The sequence below is a fragment of the Athene cunicularia genome (assembly GCF_003259725.1).
Source record: "Athene cunicularia isolate RWA chromosome 19 unlocalized genomic scaffold, athCun1 chr19_part1, whole genome shotgun sequence".
Taxonomy (NCBI): Eukaryota; Metazoa; Chordata; class Aves; order Strigiformes; family Strigidae; genus Athene; species Athene cunicularia.
The window spans coordinates 11,925,935-11,947,201 of record NW_020799124.1 but is presented as its reverse complement, the minus strand read 5'-3'; the positions used below and the strand labels follow the sequence as shown (position 1 = coordinate 11,947,201).

The 21,267-nt window shown below is 43.7% G+C and overlaps 1 protein-coding gene across 10 annotated transcripts in view; it reads right to left on the bottom strand.

The window, feature by feature from the left end:
- TSPOAP1 (TSPO associated protein 1) overlaps positions 1 to 21,267 on the bottom strand; it is a 71,313-nt gene that overhangs the window by 29,366 nt on the left and 20,680 nt on the right. For 9 of the 10 annotated variants that reach the window (XM_026861611.1, XM_026861609.1, XM_026861610.1 and 6 more), the window contains exons 6-16: positions 16,640 to 16,747; positions 15,691 to 15,774; positions 14,198 to 14,287; positions 12,819 to 12,941; positions 12,311 to 12,415; positions 11,898 to 11,948; positions 9,254 to 9,274; positions 5,515 to 5,698; positions 4,979 to 5,199; positions 2,731 to 2,840; positions 1,059 to 1,168 (exon numbers count right to left, since the gene is read on the bottom strand). In XM_026861611.1, the coding sequence (XP_026717412.1) occupies positions 1,059 to 1,168; positions 2,731 to 2,840; positions 4,979 to 5,199; positions 5,515 to 5,698; positions 9,254 to 9,274; positions 11,898 to 11,948; positions 12,311 to 12,415; positions 12,819 to 12,941; positions 14,198 to 14,287; positions 15,691 to 15,774; positions 16,640 to 16,747 (1,207 nt within the window). Of the gene's footprint in view, positions 1 to 1,058; positions 1,169 to 2,730; positions 2,841 to 4,978; positions 5,200 to 5,514; positions 5,699 to 9,253; positions 9,275 to 11,897; positions 11,949 to 12,310; positions 12,416 to 12,818; positions 12,942 to 14,197; positions 14,288 to 15,690; positions 15,775 to 16,639; positions 16,748 to 20,838; positions 21,089 to 21,267 lie in introns of those variants that run through there. The other variant, XM_026861613.1, reaches the window with a different exon arrangement.

Genomic DNA, 21,267 nt, shown 5'->3' with positions numbered 1-21,267 from the left:
TACAGATTTGGGTTTTGTAGCATTTCCTCAAGAAAGTCCATCTTTCCAGCTCTGTATTCAGCTCTGGCCTTCTTTTTAGTTCCCTCCTTTGTTATGCTAGCTTCTGTAATAAAGATGTCCCAAAAGGACTCATGGGGACGACTGATACGACAGCACTCTTGGCACTTGCAAGCACCATCAAATCACAGTCTAATGAGCAGTGCATAGGGATTACACTTACTTTCCCCTTTCAAACTCTACCTACAGCAAATCAATTGAAAGCAGGGAAAGCAGAAAACGTTAGTAAAGAATAACCTTTTTATTCTTTAAACAATAAACAAACAAACAAACAAATAAATACATGAGAAGCTTGGAAATAGAAAGAAAGAGCCAGAACACTCAAGAGCAAGCAGTGCAACATGGCATGCATTTGCCTCAGCTCTTGCAAAGCACCTCCGTAAATTAGGATCCTTCATCCCATTGAATCAGTCATCTCCACAAAGAACCTTCATTACAAATTTACATTCTGCAATTTTTGGTTCCAATTCCATTTGCCTATTAGTCAACCAGGATCATGATTTCAAAGGTGCCAAAAGAGAAACACACTGTATGACACCAAACAGGGTAACAACTGTAGTTTGGACTGCTTATCTTATATCCTACCCTGCCAAAAGAGCAAGAGGTAATCAAGACCATCAACTGCCTACAGTCTCTGGCTCCCTATGCAGTCACTGAGAAGAGGGAAACAGACCATCTGCAGAAGGTGCCCAGGACTGAACATGTTCCTCTCCATGGCTAGCGAGGAACCACATGGGGATGAAACCTGGAGCTCAGCTGAAAGCAGTCGCAAAATTCCCACTGAAATCACTAGACCAGGATTTCATGTTTTAGACTTAAATTAATAATCACATAAATAAACTCTTTTCCAACAGAATTTGCTCTTCCCTCTAGCCAACTAACTTTGGGCAGAAAACCTCTACCTTGAGGTTTCAAGAATCACTAAATTCCTCTCTTGTTTTTTTTAAGAGATATCAACTCTCCACAGCAGTTCGGTCACATTTCATTCTACTAAAACACACCTTCAAAAAAGCCATCTTCATCCATGTCTCCGTAGATGTAAATATATTCTCCAGCAGTCAGTGGAAGCTCTGCCTCTGGATTTTCATTAGGTCCATCAAAAGGATTGTAGCTGAAATATTTACAATATGAAAACTTATTTTGTATAGGAACTTTCACAGCAACACATTCAAGCTGTGATATCAGATCGCCCTACAATTCACTGGGACTGCATCCAGTTTTTGCAAGCAGCAAATTCCACAGACAAAGGTTAAGACTCTAATTTATGGTTTTATATGTAACTAATAACATACTGCTCCATGTCCAAACAGCAGACAGGAATAATTTTCTGAGTAGCAGAACAGATGTCTTGTGACATCTGAAGGAATAGATCAGAGTGACTCAAGAAAATGTTTTAAAAAAGCTTTTAATAACCTGAATGCCTGCTGTGTTTCTGAGTGTACCAAGTAGATAAGTTGCAGGACTTTGCGTTTCTAAAATAGACATCCTTGAATTCACCTGCCCTGTTAAAGATTTTATGTAGATAGCTCTCTACTTTTCATGAACTTAAGTTTTGAAAAACAAACAAACAAACAAAACCCCAAAGCACTGAAAATGCCCCAAACATTTAAGGTACACTTTAACAGCCATACAACTGTCATGGACAAGCACAGCACAGAATCTCAAAATTATCACGTTTAAAACTCTAAGAATGAGCTGATTTGCACAAGAAAAAAGTTACATGAGTGAAGAAAAGGCTTCTAGCCTTTTTCTTTATTATTATCCAACCCTCAGGATCCAACTCTCTGCTGTAACTCCACTTTTTAAACAGCAGACCAAAAGCTCCACTATCATGAAAATGATAAATACATTGGTGATAGGATTTGGATTCCAGGTAGTTCTAACCTGCCCGCCCAGGGATCCTTCAGCTAACCAGAGGGCCTATCACAGGAAAATGCCTCATAAAAACCCTTTATCTTTGCAACCACCTACTGCTAATTCCTGCTTTTTAGTCTTCAAAAGGGATTTCAATATGCTGAAGCAATGTTGTCCTCTCTACGACCTGAGTGAGACCCAAGACTCTGACATGAAGACACAGATCATGTTTGACCTGCTCCTCACAAGCACAGAATCATCCCAGTTCTCTTCCTCCCAATCCACAGTCTGAAAGCTGAAGGGTATCCAATACTTTTTGAACTGTAAATAGCTAGTGGCTATTGCTCAGTGGATTGCAACAGTTATCAGAAAAATGTGGGTTTATTATATGCATTTTTTTTTTCTTCTAAAATTACAACTAGAATGATTTTGGTCAAAAACTTCAAGATTTTTGGCCTGAATTTTTCTCAATTGTTGGAATAAGATTTTTTTTAAGAAAATTTCTTGGACTTCTAAAGAAATCAGACATTTCAAGGAATCTGCCAATTGAAACCCAATTTTCTATCCAATATCATATTTTAAAAAAAGTTTCACACAGTGCTGTTCACTGAACAACAAATCAGCTTACTAAGTTTTTATTAAGCTAAGCACATTGGATTTGCTTTTGCAGGAAATAACATCTCAAAATCCCATGGAGGAATAAGAGACACGGTCTAATCCAATATCCACCCCTAACAGTGGTGAATCCTAGAGAAGAGTGTGAAGTAGCCAACTGTGAGATAACCTGTCTAACCTCGTAGACATGAAATGACTCAGTACCTGTATCGGGCTAAGAACACCTGGAGCTTTGCAGGGCCTTGACTGCCTGGCTCTGGCATTACAGAGATGCTGTCAACATCCAGTTCTTCCATTTCACTTGCCGTGTCCACCTAAAAACATATGATACGGCCCAAATTAGAGCGGTTCAAACATCAGTGAACAAGTCCTCTAAGCTCATGTACAGTGCCAGTCTGGTCACTGGGCTAAGGATCATCTGGAAGAATTACTTTTAAGGTGAAGAAGTAGAAATAAGAAGCAACAGCTCCAAGTTGCAGCTTCAGGGGTTCCAGTCAGACATTAGGAAACACCCCTTGCCCAGGTGAGTGATGCAGTTTGGGGACAGGTTCCCACTGACGGGGGGGTTTTCATTCTTGGAAGAACTTAAGAGCCTCAGCTAGGCAAAGCCATGACCACACTGATCTAGTGTTGGTGACAGTCCCACCTGAATAAGAGATTGGACTGGAGATTCTGGTGGCCTCTTCCACCCTACATATCCATAATTTAGTATATTCATTTCTTGCTACCTCTAAATGGTAGCTGTCCCTATGTGCAACACAAATGGTGATCTGAACAAAGGAGACCTTATAGCTCTATTACATGTCTAAATCTCCAAGAACTTTTGTTTGGGCAGTTCCCCTCCAGCACCTGTAAATACTTCAATATTACGTTTATGTTTTTTCAGAACATTAGATAGAGCTTTGGCTGGAAATGGCGGGACCATCTAGTCCAAACAGCCAGTTCTGATAACAGCCAGTAGCATATGCTGAAGGAAAGTGTACAAGAGACAGGGCAAGCGTGATACTCATCCTCCTGGATCTCACTTTCTAGCAAACAGCTACTTATGGACCTCCTGAGATGAAGGTTGCACCCTGAATGCATTGGTGGCTACTGGTCAAAGCAGCTCTGAGAAATTTGTCCTGGTCTTTTTGATGCCGTTGACATCTTGGAATTTTACATCCAGTGGCAACGAATTATGCAATGCAATCATATTTTTTGAAGAGATGCACTTCCCTTGCCTTTGTTTGACATGGTGCCCATGAACCAATTCAAGCTGCCTTTTTAAAGCAGACTTCAAGGCAAATGTATTATTGATGAAAACCCATCACAGTGACCAGGAGAAGCTTTTAGTAGCCTGGCTAACACTGGAGTGTTCCCACAACCACGTGTTGCTGAAGCCAAACACTCTACACACTGGTTCTTTTCTAGGAATCCCACACTGACCTACTGGCTTTATCTCTCCATGGAGGCATGGTGGCTTCCAAGCTTTCTCTTCAACTAAAAAACAGTAATTTTTCCCACTACAGAATTGATAGTAGTCACATACCTGTTTCTCCCCAGGTGTGACCTTCACTTTTGTCTCTGAACATGACAGCTTCTCAGAGCTCTTACACAGCAGTGGGCACTGCCTGTCACAGCAGCATCCCTTTGTTAGTGCCCTGGCCTCAGTAGCCCAAGACTTCAGTGCCTTCCACATGCACAACGAGGCATTCCATGCAGCCTCGAAGGTTTTAGCACTCAGGAAACATCAGTGGACCAAAAGAGCAAAACCTGTCTCCCATACCATCACACCCAGCCCCACTCAGAATACAACTTTAAATTGTCTCATCAAGTACAGCGGAGAGTATGAAAGACTGCTTAAATGAACCCTACAATACTACATAAGAGCTCCTGGGGATGAGAAGCAACAGCCATCTATGAGATCTTGGCAACACAAACAAGCAAAGCCTATTAATTTCATTCCTCTCTAGCACAAACCCAGCATCTTTTCATGATTTCTTTCACCAAGTAAAATTTCAATATCTAAAAGCACCAGCAAAGAAGTTTAAGCCCATCGTTCACAGCTCAAGGCCAAAAATAGTCTGGACACAGTTCCTCAGCATGTTAAAAATAGCAGTTTGTAGCCTTTGTGTGTTTTAACAGTAGCAGAGTTGTCACAAGGAAGCTTAGCAAGAGCTTTCCCACACTTCCCACCAATGGACCTCCCCACTCCAACGCCTTCTCCAAGCTCCCAGCACTCTGTCTAGCCAGTTGTTTCCTTCCTGGAGCATAGGAGTATGTTCAAATGAGCATTACAAACGTGGGCACCCAAGGCCTTCTCAACTTTTTTCCTACAGCTTTTCTCTTGTTTTTCCCCTATTTTCTTCAGGCAGCCAGGAAGGAATGAATGCAAGATTATTGGTGCTCTCAGCAACACATTTATTCCCTCGTGGCTAGAAAGCACAGGCTGCAGAGTGATTCCCATACTGACCTCTGGAGTTGGGCAGGATTTTGGACTGTTCTGCATGGACTCTGACTTTGAAGAGTTTGACTGAGATTCCACTTTCTTGGCTTGTTTCTGAGAAGTGGTAGCAGCAACTGGGGAGCCAACAGTGGCATCAGGCGCCTGCTGTGATGACTCCAACTCCTCAGTCTCTTCATTGTGAGGCTTCTTTGTGCCCTGGTGAGTGGGCAATCCAGGAACAGTTGATTCTGCAATAAAATTATCTGTACATTACTTTCAGCCACAGGCAGAATAGAAGATCAGCAGTGAGCACTACAGTGAGCAAACACCCTTTAGAGCAGCTCAAGTCTCTAAAAATATGATTCATTTAACAGTACAACAGACTGGACACCCTGGGCTCTCTTTAGTCAGAGAAAAGCCAAGTTCTCTTTATGACTATTTACAAGAAAGAGACAAAGATGGCAAAAGTTTACTAAACATTTGCATTATTCCCTTTACACCTTTCCATTTTGACAAGTAACAACTCATTTGTCAAAACACTTGCAGGCATCTCCAGCAATTACCCTTCTCCCAGTGGGGCTGTGGGGTAGAGTTGCACAGAGCAAGAGGAAGCTCAGAAGTCACCAGCGTAGAGGTGAGAAGGTCAATTTTTCCCGTTTGAAGCCGGAATTGTTTGAGTTCCTGAGACAGGAGGCTGAACTGCTCTGTTTGACTGCGACACTGGTCTTCTAGATCCTTCACCCGGGCCTGACAGGAGAGACACAAGATGAGGCACAAACCCATATCAAAACCACCAGTGAAGCTCTGAACAGCATTTGCCCTTGCTGCATCTTTTCAGTGGGTCTCAGATGCCAGATGTTCCTAAATGGTCAACAAAAAACTGGCAGCTCTGGAGCTATAGTATCCTTGAAAACTGAGACTCATCATCTGTTAGGAGACTGACTGCAAGCTCAATTAAGAATTATCCCTGAAATGCCAGGTTGGACTTCAATAGCCTATCCAAGCCTGGCACAAGACCAGTGAAATAACTCAAAGATAAGCAAGTTCTACATGTTTATTGAAGGATTAAAATCACAAAGGAATTTCTCTCCCAATGCTCTATCTCATCCATCACTCCAGAGGCTTCAACAAGCTCCCAAAATGTTACCATGGCCTCCCCCACCATTCTGGGCAAGACCTCCAGATCGCCCCTCCAGATCTTGGTCCTCCAGGCATGAGGAAGGGCAGAGAGCATCAGCATCCTGGCCTGTGCTGCAGAACGTTTCTTTGATGTGGGAAGCCCACATGCTTTGCCAGTAGGTCCTACAGGGATGACATACTTCAGAAAAATGCATGTTGAGTAGAAGAAAGCTACATCTCAGCAAGATTAGATGCAGGGGAGCCTTGGGAAAATACTATGGAGAGGCGAGGACATATTCCTACTAGAGAAGCATTTGTATTTTCTAGTATTCTCTTTCTATCATCTCTAGATTTTCCCCTTCCAAAATACTGCCGAATCCTGGCTGTCCTTAGACATCCCCACATACTCCCTAGCTGCAGGCATATCAACTGCCAGAAAAATGCAACTGCTCCTTTCCCTCTTCTATACTGCAACAGCTTACTCTGGCTTCCTAGATAGATATCCTGTGTCAAACCTGCTCATACACTTCAGGTAATAAGTAAACAAAAAACATTAGTGCTGGATGGGAATATATTATCTCAGCAGCAGTTCTTCAGCTGAGTTAATGAAGAAAATATTTAATTTGGCATTAGTGCATCTGGCTGAGGTGCAGGCTCTGCCTTGCAAGAGATGACATTTGTTCTTTTTTCTCTTTGGGCTGAGATCACACTAGGCTTTGCAGTCACTCATCATTTTGTGTAGGTAAGATGCATCAAAACAGATGACTGCATTGTGCTCTTCAAAGTTTTCCATTCTACAAAATGCTTTTGAAGTGTCTTTTTCTCCTTCCAACACAGAAAAAAAAATGCCTTGAAATATTCTCTGAGACAGAAAGTCTGGTTTTTAAGTAGCTCTAAAAATAACACATCTGACCTGGAAAATGCTTTCTTTCTGGTCTCAGAGTATTGCAAAATCTTTCTAGCCACTCTCTACCAACTTCCAAGCGTGACTGAATCTTAATTTATTGGGGCATATCTGTTTTAAACATGTCAGTTTATCACTTGTTTCCTTCACAACTGCCTAGGAGGTCTCAGTCTTTAAGGGAAGCCTAGTGAAGTCTCCATAGCCTGGAAAGAAGCAACTGTCTCTGAACTGAAAGAGATTATCAGACGCCATGAGCAACTCCCAGAAGCATCTGCATTCTCCACTTGCTTAGAGACAACTCCCTGTTCACCAAGTCATGTTGTACAGGATTCCTCTGCAATTAGTAAGGGTTTGAATTTACTTAAGATTTTTCACATAAATGCTTCTCCCCTATGCATTACATCTTAATAGAGAAAAGAAACCATGAACAGTAGAAACAGTTGCACTGGATCAAAGAAGGACTTCCTCTAGAGCAACTTTTGTCCCCAATTCCACGTGGGACACAGCCTGTGACAAGAGGCACATACAGAACAACTGCAGGACCAGAGAGGGTGTTCCCATCTTGTCTGGAAATCCCAGCTAGCAGATGCATCTGGACATTGTGTTTAATAGCATCACAATAGTACCTTGGTTTTGTAAATTTATTAATCACAGTTTAATCCATTTATACTGGCGGCCAAGCCAATATCCTGGATAATCCACAGTTTCATTCCAAGATACCTCATTACTCATGTGTTAGATCAAAACAACATACAAACATCTCTTAAGTACTACTGCCACATCATACACAATGCATCCTTCTACTGGACTACTTGCAGAGGTTCACACAGAGCTGGGCAAGCAACAAGTTTCCAGGACAGTGCTAGAAGACAGGGGGATAAGGGTGAGGAGCCTAAGGACATGGCCAGGGGCTTTGGGGAACCAGCAGGAATCAAGCCCCAGACACAGAAGAGACTTTTGTGTCTATGCCCAACCCAAAAAGAGGAAAAAGAGGAGCCACACACCAACTGAGATTGAGTAGCATGACTACTAGAAGAGGCTGCAAGAGCAGGGAGCAGAGAGTTTAGTGGGGTCAGTTTAATCACCAATTCAGGACTGACTTTGATTTTCCACACCAAGCTAAACCAACCACTACTAGCTCAGCCTTGTCCTCTTAGACACCCTCCTTGGTTGCTCTATCACATTTATCCTACAGATGATGTTCCCCATCCAGATGTCCCTTGTTACCTTTCTCTGTATCTTCAGCTATATGTTTATGAGATCAGAGAATCACAATTTTGCTGGAAGGAAACTCTATAGGTCTGCAGTCCAAACTCCTGATCAAAGCAGGGCTAATGGTAAAGGGATTAAAGGGACATCCATAACTCCACATAGATGTGGGTGCTACTTCTACAGCATGTGGGCACACCCTAATAATGTTCTTGGGCTGTTCCCAATTCCTTTCCTAAAAGATCCCAACACTGCACTTGCCTTTGTGACCAGACCTGTGAATTGAACTGACATTTAAAAAGAACACCCGACCTCCAACATTGCATTTCCTGCCACAACAGGCAATGCAGAGCCTACCACTGTGCATGGTTAGTCACGGCTGCTTCTCCTCCACGTGCAGGCCTCTGCACAGTGTTACCTGCCATTTAATCTCCCTGTTACTCATGAGATCTTCTCACAGCTCTCCAGTCAGACCTGAAAGTGACTGTTGAGAGCAGTATTCTATCAGGTACAAACCCTATCATTTCTATTTAAGCCTCCTTTCCATCCTTTGTGAATAGGCTGGCTCACACAGCTCCCAGACTGTAACTTCATTGGTTACTACCTCTTCTGTGAAAATTGTTCTTCACATTCTCTGCTTCCCACCTTCCACCCAATTTCAAAGACAGCAGAACCTGTCTTTTTCTCCATGACACTTTCATTTGCAATGATATGGCCATGGCTTCTGGGTTTTGAAGAAAACACTTCACTCTTGGACTGCAGGTAGTTCCCAAAAGACCTTTAAATGTATGTGACATAAGGAGAAGGTGCACAGTTGGATGATTCTAAAAATCTGGAAATGCCAAAAAAATAAAAGCCCTCATTCTAATTGGTCAAGAAAGCAAAGAATTTAAACAGAAAAGCAGCTGCTGCATCAAACTCATAGTGGTAGCTCCTTTAACTACATTTCATTCTTGCACGTGACACTCTTGCAATCTTTTCCAGAGTACAGTTAAAACAAGAATATCAAGCAACTGTCAACATCAGGACAGAGGAGAAAAATGTCCTGTTTGACAGGATTATAGCAGTACCTGCATGCAATCCAAAGTACTCTGGTAGCAAGAAGAAAAGCAAAAAGATATAAAACCACATCAGCAATTATACTAGCCAAAAACCAACAATCTGCCAAATATAACCCAACCCTCAGTTTGAATGAAATTGTTTTCTTACCAACTTACAGTGCCTGCCTTGTTCCATACTGAGATTCCCACCACATTCCCACAAGCATCTGCTTGCTAAACAAAAGCCAAATCCCACATACCAAATGCATGAATAAGATAACCATGTACTTTCTGAGGGCCTCCAAATCACAATATGCTTTGAGCCAAATCACAATACGCTTTCAGTGTCAGTGCTAAATTTCAGCCTGTTTTCCAAGCAACCATCCATAAAATCAACAGAATGGGCACTTTGTGTCCAGAGCTTTCCCCAGATCTGAGACAAAGGAGAGCTGGGAATCAAGGCACCGCTCAGAACCTGGCTTTGACATTGATTTCAAGCAGCTAACAGCCTGCTCAGTCATGCACCCTGCTCCTAAGTCAGGGAAAACAAGCAACGTTAAACTCTTCACCATATTTCCCAACAAAATTCTACACAGGATTCCTGAAATCAGGCTGTCGCTTTTTGCATCTCTGCAGTGCAAAAGGCAGTTGAGAATCTTGTCTCATGTACTTTGGAACCACTACTGAACTCCTTCATTCCCAGGACCACAACCCTCAAGGTTTTCTTTCTAAGACAAGACAGTCCTCCTATCCATGGCATTTCTGCACACAGAAACCATCCCACACCTCTGCTCCACCCCATCATTGTCTTATCACAGAACTACAGAATAGCTGAGGTTGGAAGGCAGCTGTGGAGATTGCCTAGTCCAACTCCCTCAGCTCAAAGCAGGGTCAGCAAGAGCAGGTTGCTGAGAGCTTTGTCTAGTTGAGTTTTGAACATCTCCAAGGAGGGAGACTCCACTTATGACAATCATGTGGCTGAGCTCTTCCAACAGGCAAATGGACCACACTCGCTTTTCATTAATATTACATCAAAAAGCAATCCAAACACATGCAGCAATGACAATATACGGTGTAGGCACTCAAAATGCCCTAATTTTGCCCTACACTGATGTTCTGGAATGACTATGATTATAAGTTAAGTGACTGTTGCTCTACATTAAACTAGCTTTTAAGGACAATTTCTCTTTCTTTGGTCCACCTAGTTATTGACTTACAAAGCAACATGAAAGCAAGAATATTTAACTAGTGAGGCTCTTGCAGAAGAACACAACCAGCCCCTCAAGCACAGAACAAAATGACTGTCCCTTTCTTCTTTTGCACAGGTTTAAACCTCAGTAGCTTCTCCAATTCTTCAGTGCATTAGTTCAGAAAACATTTAGCAAGCATTAAACCTCTCTTTACTTAAAAGTGTCTAAGAAACCACCTAAATACCGACTGACCTAAGAGTAGCACCCGTACCAGCTCTGAACCTGTGTACGCAGCCAATAGCAGGTGTCCCAGAAAGGATGCGGCAATGGGGCAATATATAACGTCACTTCCACATGATATTCACCCAGACTGCAACAATTTCAGTTCCATCTAGTAGGAGCCCATCACTCTTGGGCTCTACAGTTCAGATACAGGTCAGGCCCCCTTCAAAGGAGATGCTACTTGCAGCCACAGAACAATCTCCTCCATCAAGGACACCCACCATCTCACCCAACTCTGCGGGGTTCCTAACAGCCACAGAGCTGCTGCACAGCAGTAGACACAGGCAGTTCAGTCTGCCACCTCTGACTGTATGTCACCACTATAGACAGGGCCACAGCTGCATTAGCACGAGATCGCACTGTCCAGGTGTTGCACAGTGAGGCATTCTGCTCAGTCTCAGATGGTTTAGCCCTCAGAAAACCTCTGTGGACTGAGAGAGCAGAAGCTGCCTCATTTGCCATCACACCTAACTCCACTCTCTGGCAGCCACTATTTCACCACATCAGGTTCCAGGGTTTGGTGCTTTGCCTTTGCAGCTCCAGGAGTCCACAGCTAAGGTTTTCTCCAAAGTCATCCTGAGAAACAGTGAGATAATGAAAACCAAAACCAAAACAGTGCACATCACATCTGCCAGGCTGCACCATTAAGCTGTCTGCCACCATGACAAATTATGTTCTGTGTGGATGTCAGAGCACTCGCACAGCTGGTCCCAGCCTAGCAAACGCGACGAGGGAGCTGCCTCAAATGTCATCTCTCATTATGCTCAGGCAAAGGCCACACTTCTCCTTTTTTTCCCCTAATAAAAAAGCATAGAGCACATATACACAAAAAGAATTTCAAATCACATGGATGCAAGTATTCCTCCTTCCTTCCTCCCTGCAGATGACTGTGGAAAATAGAGCAGGCAGATCTGAGGCTGGTTACTTAACACATCCCTGAAACAGTTGTTGGGCACAATCTACATGAAGTAACCTACCTGAGGACTGAGCAGGCCAGGATTTTATCCCTGAAAACTTTGGCCTGAGAGACTACTCTGCCAGCACAACCCATACCTGTTCACAGCAACAACATACTGCATCTGATCAAGACATTAAAGCATTTTGTTCAACCAACAAAACCCAGGGCATCATGAAAGCTGACATTAAGAACAAAAGATACCAAATCTGCAGCCACTAATCCATCTTGTTTTCTTCTGTCTTACCTCTAGAAGCTGTACTGCTCCTTCATGTTCTCTTTTTGCCTCCGCCTGTGCCTAAGAAGAAATAAGAAATGGAGTAAATAAGAAGGCAGCCTACTTAAGTTCACATCTACCTTCATCATCGCCTTGATAGACCATTATAGATTTAAAACACTGTATAGATTGAAAGTGTCTTTCGAAGAACAGCAGTGAGAGATCAGAACTGCCACTCATGGTGGGCAGGTAACAGAGTTCACCAGTTTGCTCAGGTACCAGAGTTCACTCAGACACAGACTATTTTCCCTGGTTTACTTTATCCTGTAAACTCACATACACCTCCTCTATACACGACAATTCCAAAGAAACAATGTGCAGCAGTGCCACCAATTTCCAGGGACTCAGAGAGCAAAATGTCCTTTCTCTCACACACTACATACCTGCTGCAACCGTCTGACTTCCTCTTGCTTCTCCTGCAGGACTATCAGCGCTTCCTTGTGCTCGACTTCCAGCTGCTGCCTTCGCTCAGCCACATTTCTCATGTGCTGCAGAACAATTCACAGACAGCTGAAGGGCGACATTACTGAAATACTGTCCTGTGTCCTACCATGGGCCATGAAGTCAAAACATGGCCTATATTTCATGTCATCATTAAACAGAGAAGAAAGTAAGAAATTCTTACCACAAGCCAGAGGAACACAGTCCAAAAAAATCCCTAAATAAGTGATGGCCACCTTATTTCCCCTCCCACCCAAATCCCTGAAACAACCTTTCTAAAGCACCTCTGCCCACTTTGGAAGGCTGTGTTCCAGAATCCTGCAGAATCAGAACTCCGGACGGAAGCAGAGATGAAAGAATGGACAAAAAAAGTAAAGAGACAACATGTGCCATCCAAAAGCAGCGCTGAAGTGTCTGGACAGCCCTTCCAGCCATGACGATCCTACTGACCTTCAGCACCTGCTCTAGATTCTCCAGCTTGGTTTGGAGTCCTTGATTCGTCTGAATTACTGAATCCCGTTCCTTAGTAACCAAAACAACCTGCAATTTCAGGTCAGCATTCTCAGATTCAACCTGAAAAGAAAGGATTTTCAATTAGCACAAGTAGCTGTAAGTATTCCTTGCATAAATAATGGAGGGCAATTTATTTCTGTATCTCAGTAGGTTGTTTTGCAGACCTGCATAACAAAACCATGACCCTCCTCTCCTCTGGCTGTCACTCAAAACAAATAGATAAGCATTTGTATCAGCCTTCAATGTGCTGAACACTATTTGTACGTACCACTTCTCCCACTAGACTCATCTCCCCTCACCACTTGCAAGGAGGAAGGGACTGGGATATAAACAGGCTACATACTGAAGAGATACAAAGAAAGCACAGAGGTCTCCATGCTTTTTCAATCCTAGATGGTAGAATTAAACAGAGAGAACAGTACAGAAAGTTCAGCAGCCTGTTGAAATCATTTTTACCTCCTCCATTTACTACAGGAAATTCCAGCAACATATTTTGGCTCTAGAGTACACTATGACTTGATGACTATTAGCAATGCAGACCATCAGAGACAAACATTTCCACTTAGAACAAACAGTTATTAAATATGTGGGAAGTCTTATGCATGGTGGCAACGTCGACATGTGGGACAAACAAGTGACTTTCTAACTCTTGTGCACTACATTTGTCCAGAGAAGGAGCTGGAAACAGAAACCCATGGAGGACCTTCATTGGTGAACCAACTCTTCCACCATTCTCACGTACAACAACACGTTCCTACAACACAACCCTCCAAGGTGCAGCCACCCTCCCCTGAAATCCGCTCTGCAAACCGAACAATGCAAGTATGCTGCCTTTGTCCCCAGACCTGAAGCTTTTGGGTTTTCCATCTGGCAAGAACAGCTCTGAATTGCAGGGGTGGCTTTCTCCCCTGCCTCACCATCAGCCACCAAAAACCCTCTTTGAGGACAACAAAAAATTGTCAGAGGTGACTGCACCGCTTGCAGCGATGGGTTCTGCTCTACTGCAGTGCACACCCCTCCCCACCAACCACGGTCTGTCCCTGGTTATGAATTCATTAACAAGTTACCACATGTAAACCAAGTATGAACTTAAGTAAGGACAAAGCATCTCATTCAAGTCTTAAGGAACTTCGTAATAAAACCAGGACCGTTAACTGCTCTGCTTGCAGTTACCATGGGGTACGCAGGACAGAGAGGTACGCAGATGGGCACACGACACTTGATTAGCTGGCAAATTGAAAACCCAGCATGCTAGCAAGTTCTCAGCAAAATTTTACAGAGTTAATGCTCCATCTGACAAAGATACTGATTTTTACCTGTCCTGCCCATCCAGCCCTCTCGTTCAGCTGCAAGTTTTCTTCAGCCAGTCGTGCATTTTCACTTTGTACCTCCTGCAGCTGGATCTCCTGTCCAGAAAGAGAAGGCATTACTACACCAAGGCCCTCAGACTAACTCCCCAAATTAGTCTGCAGAGCAGCTCTGCTTGACTGATGGTACAGGATGCTGATGGGATGCTGCTTGAGGGGTGGAAGGCCAGAGCATGCAGCACTGCTCAAGCAAATACCAGCCCTGTGCCAGACGATCTCTTAAGTTTCTTTTCCTGTTTATGTAGCCTCAAAGCCCAGAATGGGAAAGACATTTCCTTGTCTGCTTCACAGCTCCAGTGTCACATTATTTACATATTGCTGTCTAGATCTCCATCTCCACCTACAACAGTTCATAAAGTTTCACTGTTGGTCCAAGATTAGAGTCTTCGTGACAAATTTCAGTTAGGGAAGAAAAATTATTTGAAAGAATGATGCTAAAAGAGAGTTCTAGACTTCAAACTCACGAGTTTTAAATGGTTGACTCTGAAACCAGGATTCAGTCTGGAGTTAAGAAAGCAACACAAGCCAGCTATCGCGTTGCCTTACTGAATACTGTCTGTGAGCAGGCAGGAGACCACGGACATATGGAGACACTGACTGAATTTGTCAGGTCCAGTCCACCTGCAGCAACTTCGTACAATTAGCGGAATTTTAACAGTTCCATAATCACATGACCCTACAGACACACACACACACACACATTTCCCCATCCCAATGTTTCATGGATCATCAAATATTTTCTGGCTATGCCAGGAGCTAATTCCATGCACATGCAGTCTAAGTCCCAGTACTTCAAAGTGAGTTGGTCCCTTCTTCACCTTGAAAAGCTATTGTCTAACACCACACAATGACCGACTCATTCCTTACACAGCCCATTCTAACCCAGACAATGAGGCTGAGCTGTGCACTAGAACTGACCTGACCTGAGATCTGACATAAAACATTTATTCAGAAGGTAAGCACCCCTGGGTGAAACTATACATTGTCATGGTCACTAATGCCTCCAGTGCTGCTCAGCAAAGTAGAAACAGAAAGAAGAAATCCAGATGCTGCAATATGACCTGCAAAACCTCCATGATATTAAACAGAGGCAAGATTTCATCCAACAAATAAGAAGTGCAAGAAAATGACTGAGTTTGCAGAAACCTTTCAATATTTGTCTGGAGTGCCAGTGAAAATGTAAGTATCTCCTCAAACTAGCAAAGGCCATGGAGTTTCACCCAGTGATTTGTGTAGTTATATTCAACCCACAGCTAGATGAAAGACTAAATAAACACTTCCAGCCTCAAGGGCTGGAGCAAAAATTTCTGACACTGTTCAAATTAAGAGAAAGACTGGTCATTCCTTATTAAGATAAACTGAAAAAATTCAAGACAGCCATGCAACAACCTAGCTCCTCTTCCAACATTATGCTCACAACAGTAGGCAACAAGAACATTTACCAGTTCTTTGCATCTTTTATGCTTTTTCCTCACTTCATGCTCAAGGTTTTCACATTTTTTGCGCTTTTTCTTGAGTTCAAATTCCTGCACAAAACAAGCATAAGTAGATCAGCAAGTCCTCATTCTTACAATGTATAAGAAATTCAAGCCCAGCTTCTCAGCCCAAATGCTGAATTACCTATTTTTATCTTCTTAAGAAAAACTCTTTGTGGCAAACAAACAATATAGAGAGCAAGGGAAATTTTTTTTAAAGTAGTAAAACCAAGAAACTTTTCAAGTGAAACAGCTATTCCTCACCTCCCCAGGTGTTTAATCTTCTGGAAACAGTTCTCTGTTTCTCATTTGCATGGATCGTTCCTATCTGTATAGAATAGTATGGAAGACAGGATGCAGAGGACAAAACCACAGAGTTGTGCAAAATATTTAGTGTGAAACACTAGCTGTGCTATCTTAGCTCCTTTCTAATCCAAGTGACATCTAACAGAGAGCAGACATCTTCTGGTTATGCACCGTTATCTGCAGTTACTCTCTACCACTCTTGTTCCTCAGATAGGGAAGAGCTGCTAAACCTCACTGCAAACTGTCCTAGTTTGCTGGAATAATTCACAAAGGACATATTCCTCACATGACATCTGTCCTAGGTCAGTCATATCTGTTCCCAGTTCAAATAAGACTAAACCTAACACAGAACAGAATCTACTGGCGTGCTTCCCTCTCATTTTAGTGTGACACAGTTCCCCTCCAGCCCAATACCTGGAGCTGCCATCCAGCAGCACTCTCCATGCAGATGGCCTGTGTTTTCCTACCAATTCCCCAAGCTTCCCACTTTTGCAGAGCAGCTGCACCTAAGAAGACTTCAGTTCCCACAAGCTCTGCCTGGATTGCACGGGTGAAAACCCCAAGAAAAAGTACAGCACTCCTTTACCCAAAAACCAGGTTCACAACTCACCAGCTGCTGTATCTGCTGGCTGCTGTCTTGGTCTGTTACTGCATTTTTGGGAGGGAAATTTTCATGTCCTTCAGAGGCAGGTCCCAGCGGTTGCACACCTGGTTCCACCTGGAAAGCAAGTGAGATGCCAGCAAGCTCAGGGACAGCCAGGACTACAGAGCACATCATGCAAGGGACAAGAGGCTCTCCTGGCAGTACTGGCTGGGAGAGCAACGCTCCACAGGAAAGCCCCCACTCCCTGAACTGCACCACTGGACATGGAGAAAGGTGAACACCATGCCAGGGATCTCTTGGCCACCAGAGACCTGTGCTGGGGATCTTCTGGGGCCCAGTGACAAACAATCCAGCTTGACTAAAACACTCACATGCAACAGTGAGCTCCAGAAAGCTCTCAGATCTCAGTTCCCATTTGTGCCTCATCTAAGGTTTCAATGAGAGGCATCAGCAACATCTGTCATGGCCCTCTCCAAAGCAATAAAATTAACAAGGAAGACAGTCAGAAGGGAGAACACAACGCTCATAAACATCAGAAAGTATAAATCAGTGAAGATGTCAGAATCTAAAGGCAGGGAGAACAGACAAAAAATACCAAGAAATGGAGCATCCCACCTCAGCTGGTAGCCAAGAAGAAGTGAAATGGCAGCAGACGTGCTATGGCTTATTGTGCCACCATCAAACCAGATGAAAGGAGACACTTTTCTGTACACAAGTTTCTAATAAAATGCCTTATAATTTGGGCTACAGACAAACACACCTTCAATCTTCCGAATTTGCACTCTCTACTGATAATCTGACTGCCTAGAGTAATCCCTGATAGCAGTGCAAGTCCTGAGGTAAAGAGAAGAAAGAGGGCTTTGCTAATGTTTTAAACACTGAATTTAAAGTTATTAAGTGGATTTTAAGGATAGGAGATCTTTAGGATCATCAAAGCCACCTTGTACAGGGAGCAAGCAGCAGGCATTTGTGACTCCATCTCAGCCCTTATCCTCCAGTTGACTTCTCATCAGGTGGAATTTCTCATTTTGCTTTGAACACCTACAGTACCGAGGGTTCTACATTACTAAGTCTGAGCTCCATTTACAGTCAGCCATTAGGACAGTGTCTAAGCACTATACCTAAAACATTTCTTTTACCCGTTTTAGGCTTGAAACCCTGGTTTTAACTATGTCTGTATTCATGGCTCCACTACTGAAAGCCAGGAAACCCTAAGAAACTACACTCAAGCCCAGGTTATCAAGGCTTTCAGATTTTCTGGTACAAGGAAAATCCTGAAACCACCATCCCTCAGTACGGCTCAGGGCTTCCCTACCACTCATGGTAGGGAACCCATGCCCACTTGGGAGTGTGGCAGTCTGAGCACCAACCCACGGCTGGAAATCTTGAGATCTTCCACGCGAGCCACAGTACCTTATAAGCCCCAGCCCTTGGGAGCTTTCAGACATGAAACCAGCATTTAACTTTGGAATATCCATGAGTAAATGTTTCTGAGACTTTTTTTTTTTTTTTTTAAACCACCTGGCACATACTAAGTTTCAAATCTGTATTTCACACATCCCCTTCAAAATTATGCTTCCTCACAGACTGCAAATGTTCCATTTTAGTCAACTTTAATGAAATCAGGTCCCCAGGAATGCTAGTGGATGCCAGCTAAGGAGTTAGATACTCACTGTCCCAGTACAATGTACCATGCTTCACCAGTCACACTCTCTTGCAAATAGATATGCAAGGCAAATTTGCTGCTTTGTGCTCATTTCCTAGCAAAAAGCTAAACAAAATTATGACACTCCTAATTACAGACAATGTACAGAAATTACGAAATTACAAATTTGCCCACATGGACCTAATTTCCACCCAAGAACAAAGATGTGCCCCTAGCCACATGCTCATATACTGTTGTTTTTACAGAGAACCCAGACTCATCACCATATTTAACAACTGATAAACGGGACTGGCACACATCACAAAGAGAGCTGCAACCTGGAGCAGTGCCACTTCATTCACAGCCAGGACTGGAAGATGGTCAATGAATGAGCCAGGTGCACAGAATCTGTTCAACCATACAGTTAAAAATCACTGTAGAACCATTTTCACTTTAGAATCCCTTTCCACCCCCAGTGCTATCCACCCAGGCTGCACTGACCTTGGCAGAGATCCTGATGGAGAGAGGGATGGGGCTGTACAACTGATCAGCATCCCCAGGCTGTGCCAACTAAAGCCAAATATACAACAAGCACAGAAGTACCTGTGCTTCTGACCAGAAAGTACGCAACAGACTAAATTAAAAATGTTGGTTTTCTAGAAACCTCTGCCCTAGACACCCAGAAACCATCATCATAATCCTGCCCCAAAAGAATCACACCAGCACTTTCCAAGCAACCACGGCCCATTTCCTCAGCCATGCCAGGGCAGCCCTGTGCAGTGTCAGGCAGAGCTGGACCAGGAAGCTGATGCGGGTTTCAGGACAAGGCAGGAGGAAGGCTGTGTCTGCTTGGTTGTTTTTAACTCAGATCCACCACGTCCCACTGCTCAACATGAGTTGCACTGACATAAGTGAAGGGGAAGTCGGAAGAAGCAGTGGTGAACAGGAGGCTGTTTAAGTCAGCATCATCACTGAAAGAAATCCCTGCTAAATTATGATTTGTCACTACAGAGATAAGCATCACCCAAACCCCTAAATAAAGTAGAAAAATCAGAAGAACAGAGAAATTGGATTTTCCAAGGATACTTAAAGGAGAAGGTTGCTCTTTATACTCTGAAGAAGTTCTTTGAAAACTGGGAAATACTGCCCTGACGCCCTGTGCTGGGGAACAGGATAGAAAAGCGAAGTAATTTAATTATGACAACTGTGATTACTGCCCTGAGAGCTGACTTCATCCTCAGCATGGCACAACACGACTGCACCCAAATGAATACAGCCTGCTGAGCTCCGGGTGTTCTGTCATACAAGTTTCAAGTAAGAGACTAGCAACAGCCTCCCTGCTCCCCCTTCACTACCATTGTTGGCCTTAGTGTTGTTGCTATTTATCAGACAGAAAATCTTTTGACAGACTCTCCTGAATCAGAGAAATAAAGAGCATCCATGAGAAAGGCCATAATACATGTTACTGTTTGACAGAATCTACATGGTCAGCTAAACAAAGGCAGAGAAGAGGGAAAGAAAAAACAAACAAACAAACAAAAAGATAAGTCATCTGCGCATCTTTCTTCATCATGGAGGAATCTGGGGGGGTGAGGGGCCACCAGGGCAGAAATCTCAAACTAGGAAGAACAGAGATGAGGATCAAACTGAACTGTCTGTAAGAACTGTGGAAGCCAACAAAAAAAAACAGTAATAAATCATAAGATCAGACAATATTCACCCAAGGGTTTGAAAACCCCCTTCATCACAAACTGAATCTCTTTTCAGCAGTAACTGAACCAAGACATGCAGGGTGTCAATTCTCTGACACTGCTTTAATACGAAACAAGTGAAAGGTGGCAAATGTCAAGTTTTAACAGTATTGCAGTAGAAATCTGCAGAAACACAGACCAGTACATTTGACACCTGTTCCAGAAAAACTGATAGAAATTGTAACAGAAATTAAGCAAATACATAGAAAAAACCAACAAACAAATAAACATATATTGCGAGGAAAACCCCACACTCAAAAATCTGTAAAGACTTCTTCTAAGGTGTCAGCAATCAAAGAGGTAAGGGAGATCCAGTAGGTACAATCTGCTTGGGTGCTCTGAACACGCTCAGCTACAGTGCTTTGAAAGGCTTCTGCAGACACCGAGCCACCACAGCATGAGGGGGAAGATCTGTCTTGGGTACATATCTAGTAAAAATGAGAGGACTAAAAGAGAGGCAGCAGGAACCGTGCTCTCCAAGTACGAATGTAGCAATGAGACAAACGGTGAAAAGGGCCTCGCAACACTGAGGGATTACAGAGGGCCATCAGACAAATGGTATTTTAATAGAACCCGGTGCTTAGACAAAAAGGCAAAGAGATCTCTTGGGAAAGGAAGAGAAAACTTCATTATGCCACTATGTGAACCAACAGTGTCTGGAATAGTGTGTGCAGTGCTGCTTCCCCCAACACAAAAATGACAGACATAATGTACAAAGGAAGGAGACAAGGACAATTAATACTGAATAATGGAAGAGACTAGAAAGAAACAGACAAAAACGGCTGAAGGAGAGGGACCTATAAACTCACGAGTGACTTGGAAAAGCCAAACAAGAAATGAGTATTCAATACATCTTCTGTAAGAGCTGGGGGCCAGAATGACAGCAGCTGGTGGGAGTTTGGAAGGAAGATGAGCTGCCCGTCCCCACACAGCCCACAGATGTGAAACCCTGCCCTGGCACCACAGCTACTGAAAACTCTGGGAAGGAACCGGGTGAACCCACACAAGACCAACCCTCCGGGAGCCAGCGAACCCGCGGTGCTGCCTCTGGCTCGGGAAACCCAGACGCCGCCGGAGCTGGGGGGCACCGGCCTCACGCACCCCCCGCACCCCCTGCCTGCCAGCCCGGCCTGCGGGAGCCCCGGAGGCCTCTGCCGGCCCCTCACCCCCGGCCCGGCCCCAGCTCCCATGCTGCTGCGTCGTGGCTGGAGGCGACCACCAGGCCTGGCCCAGGCCTC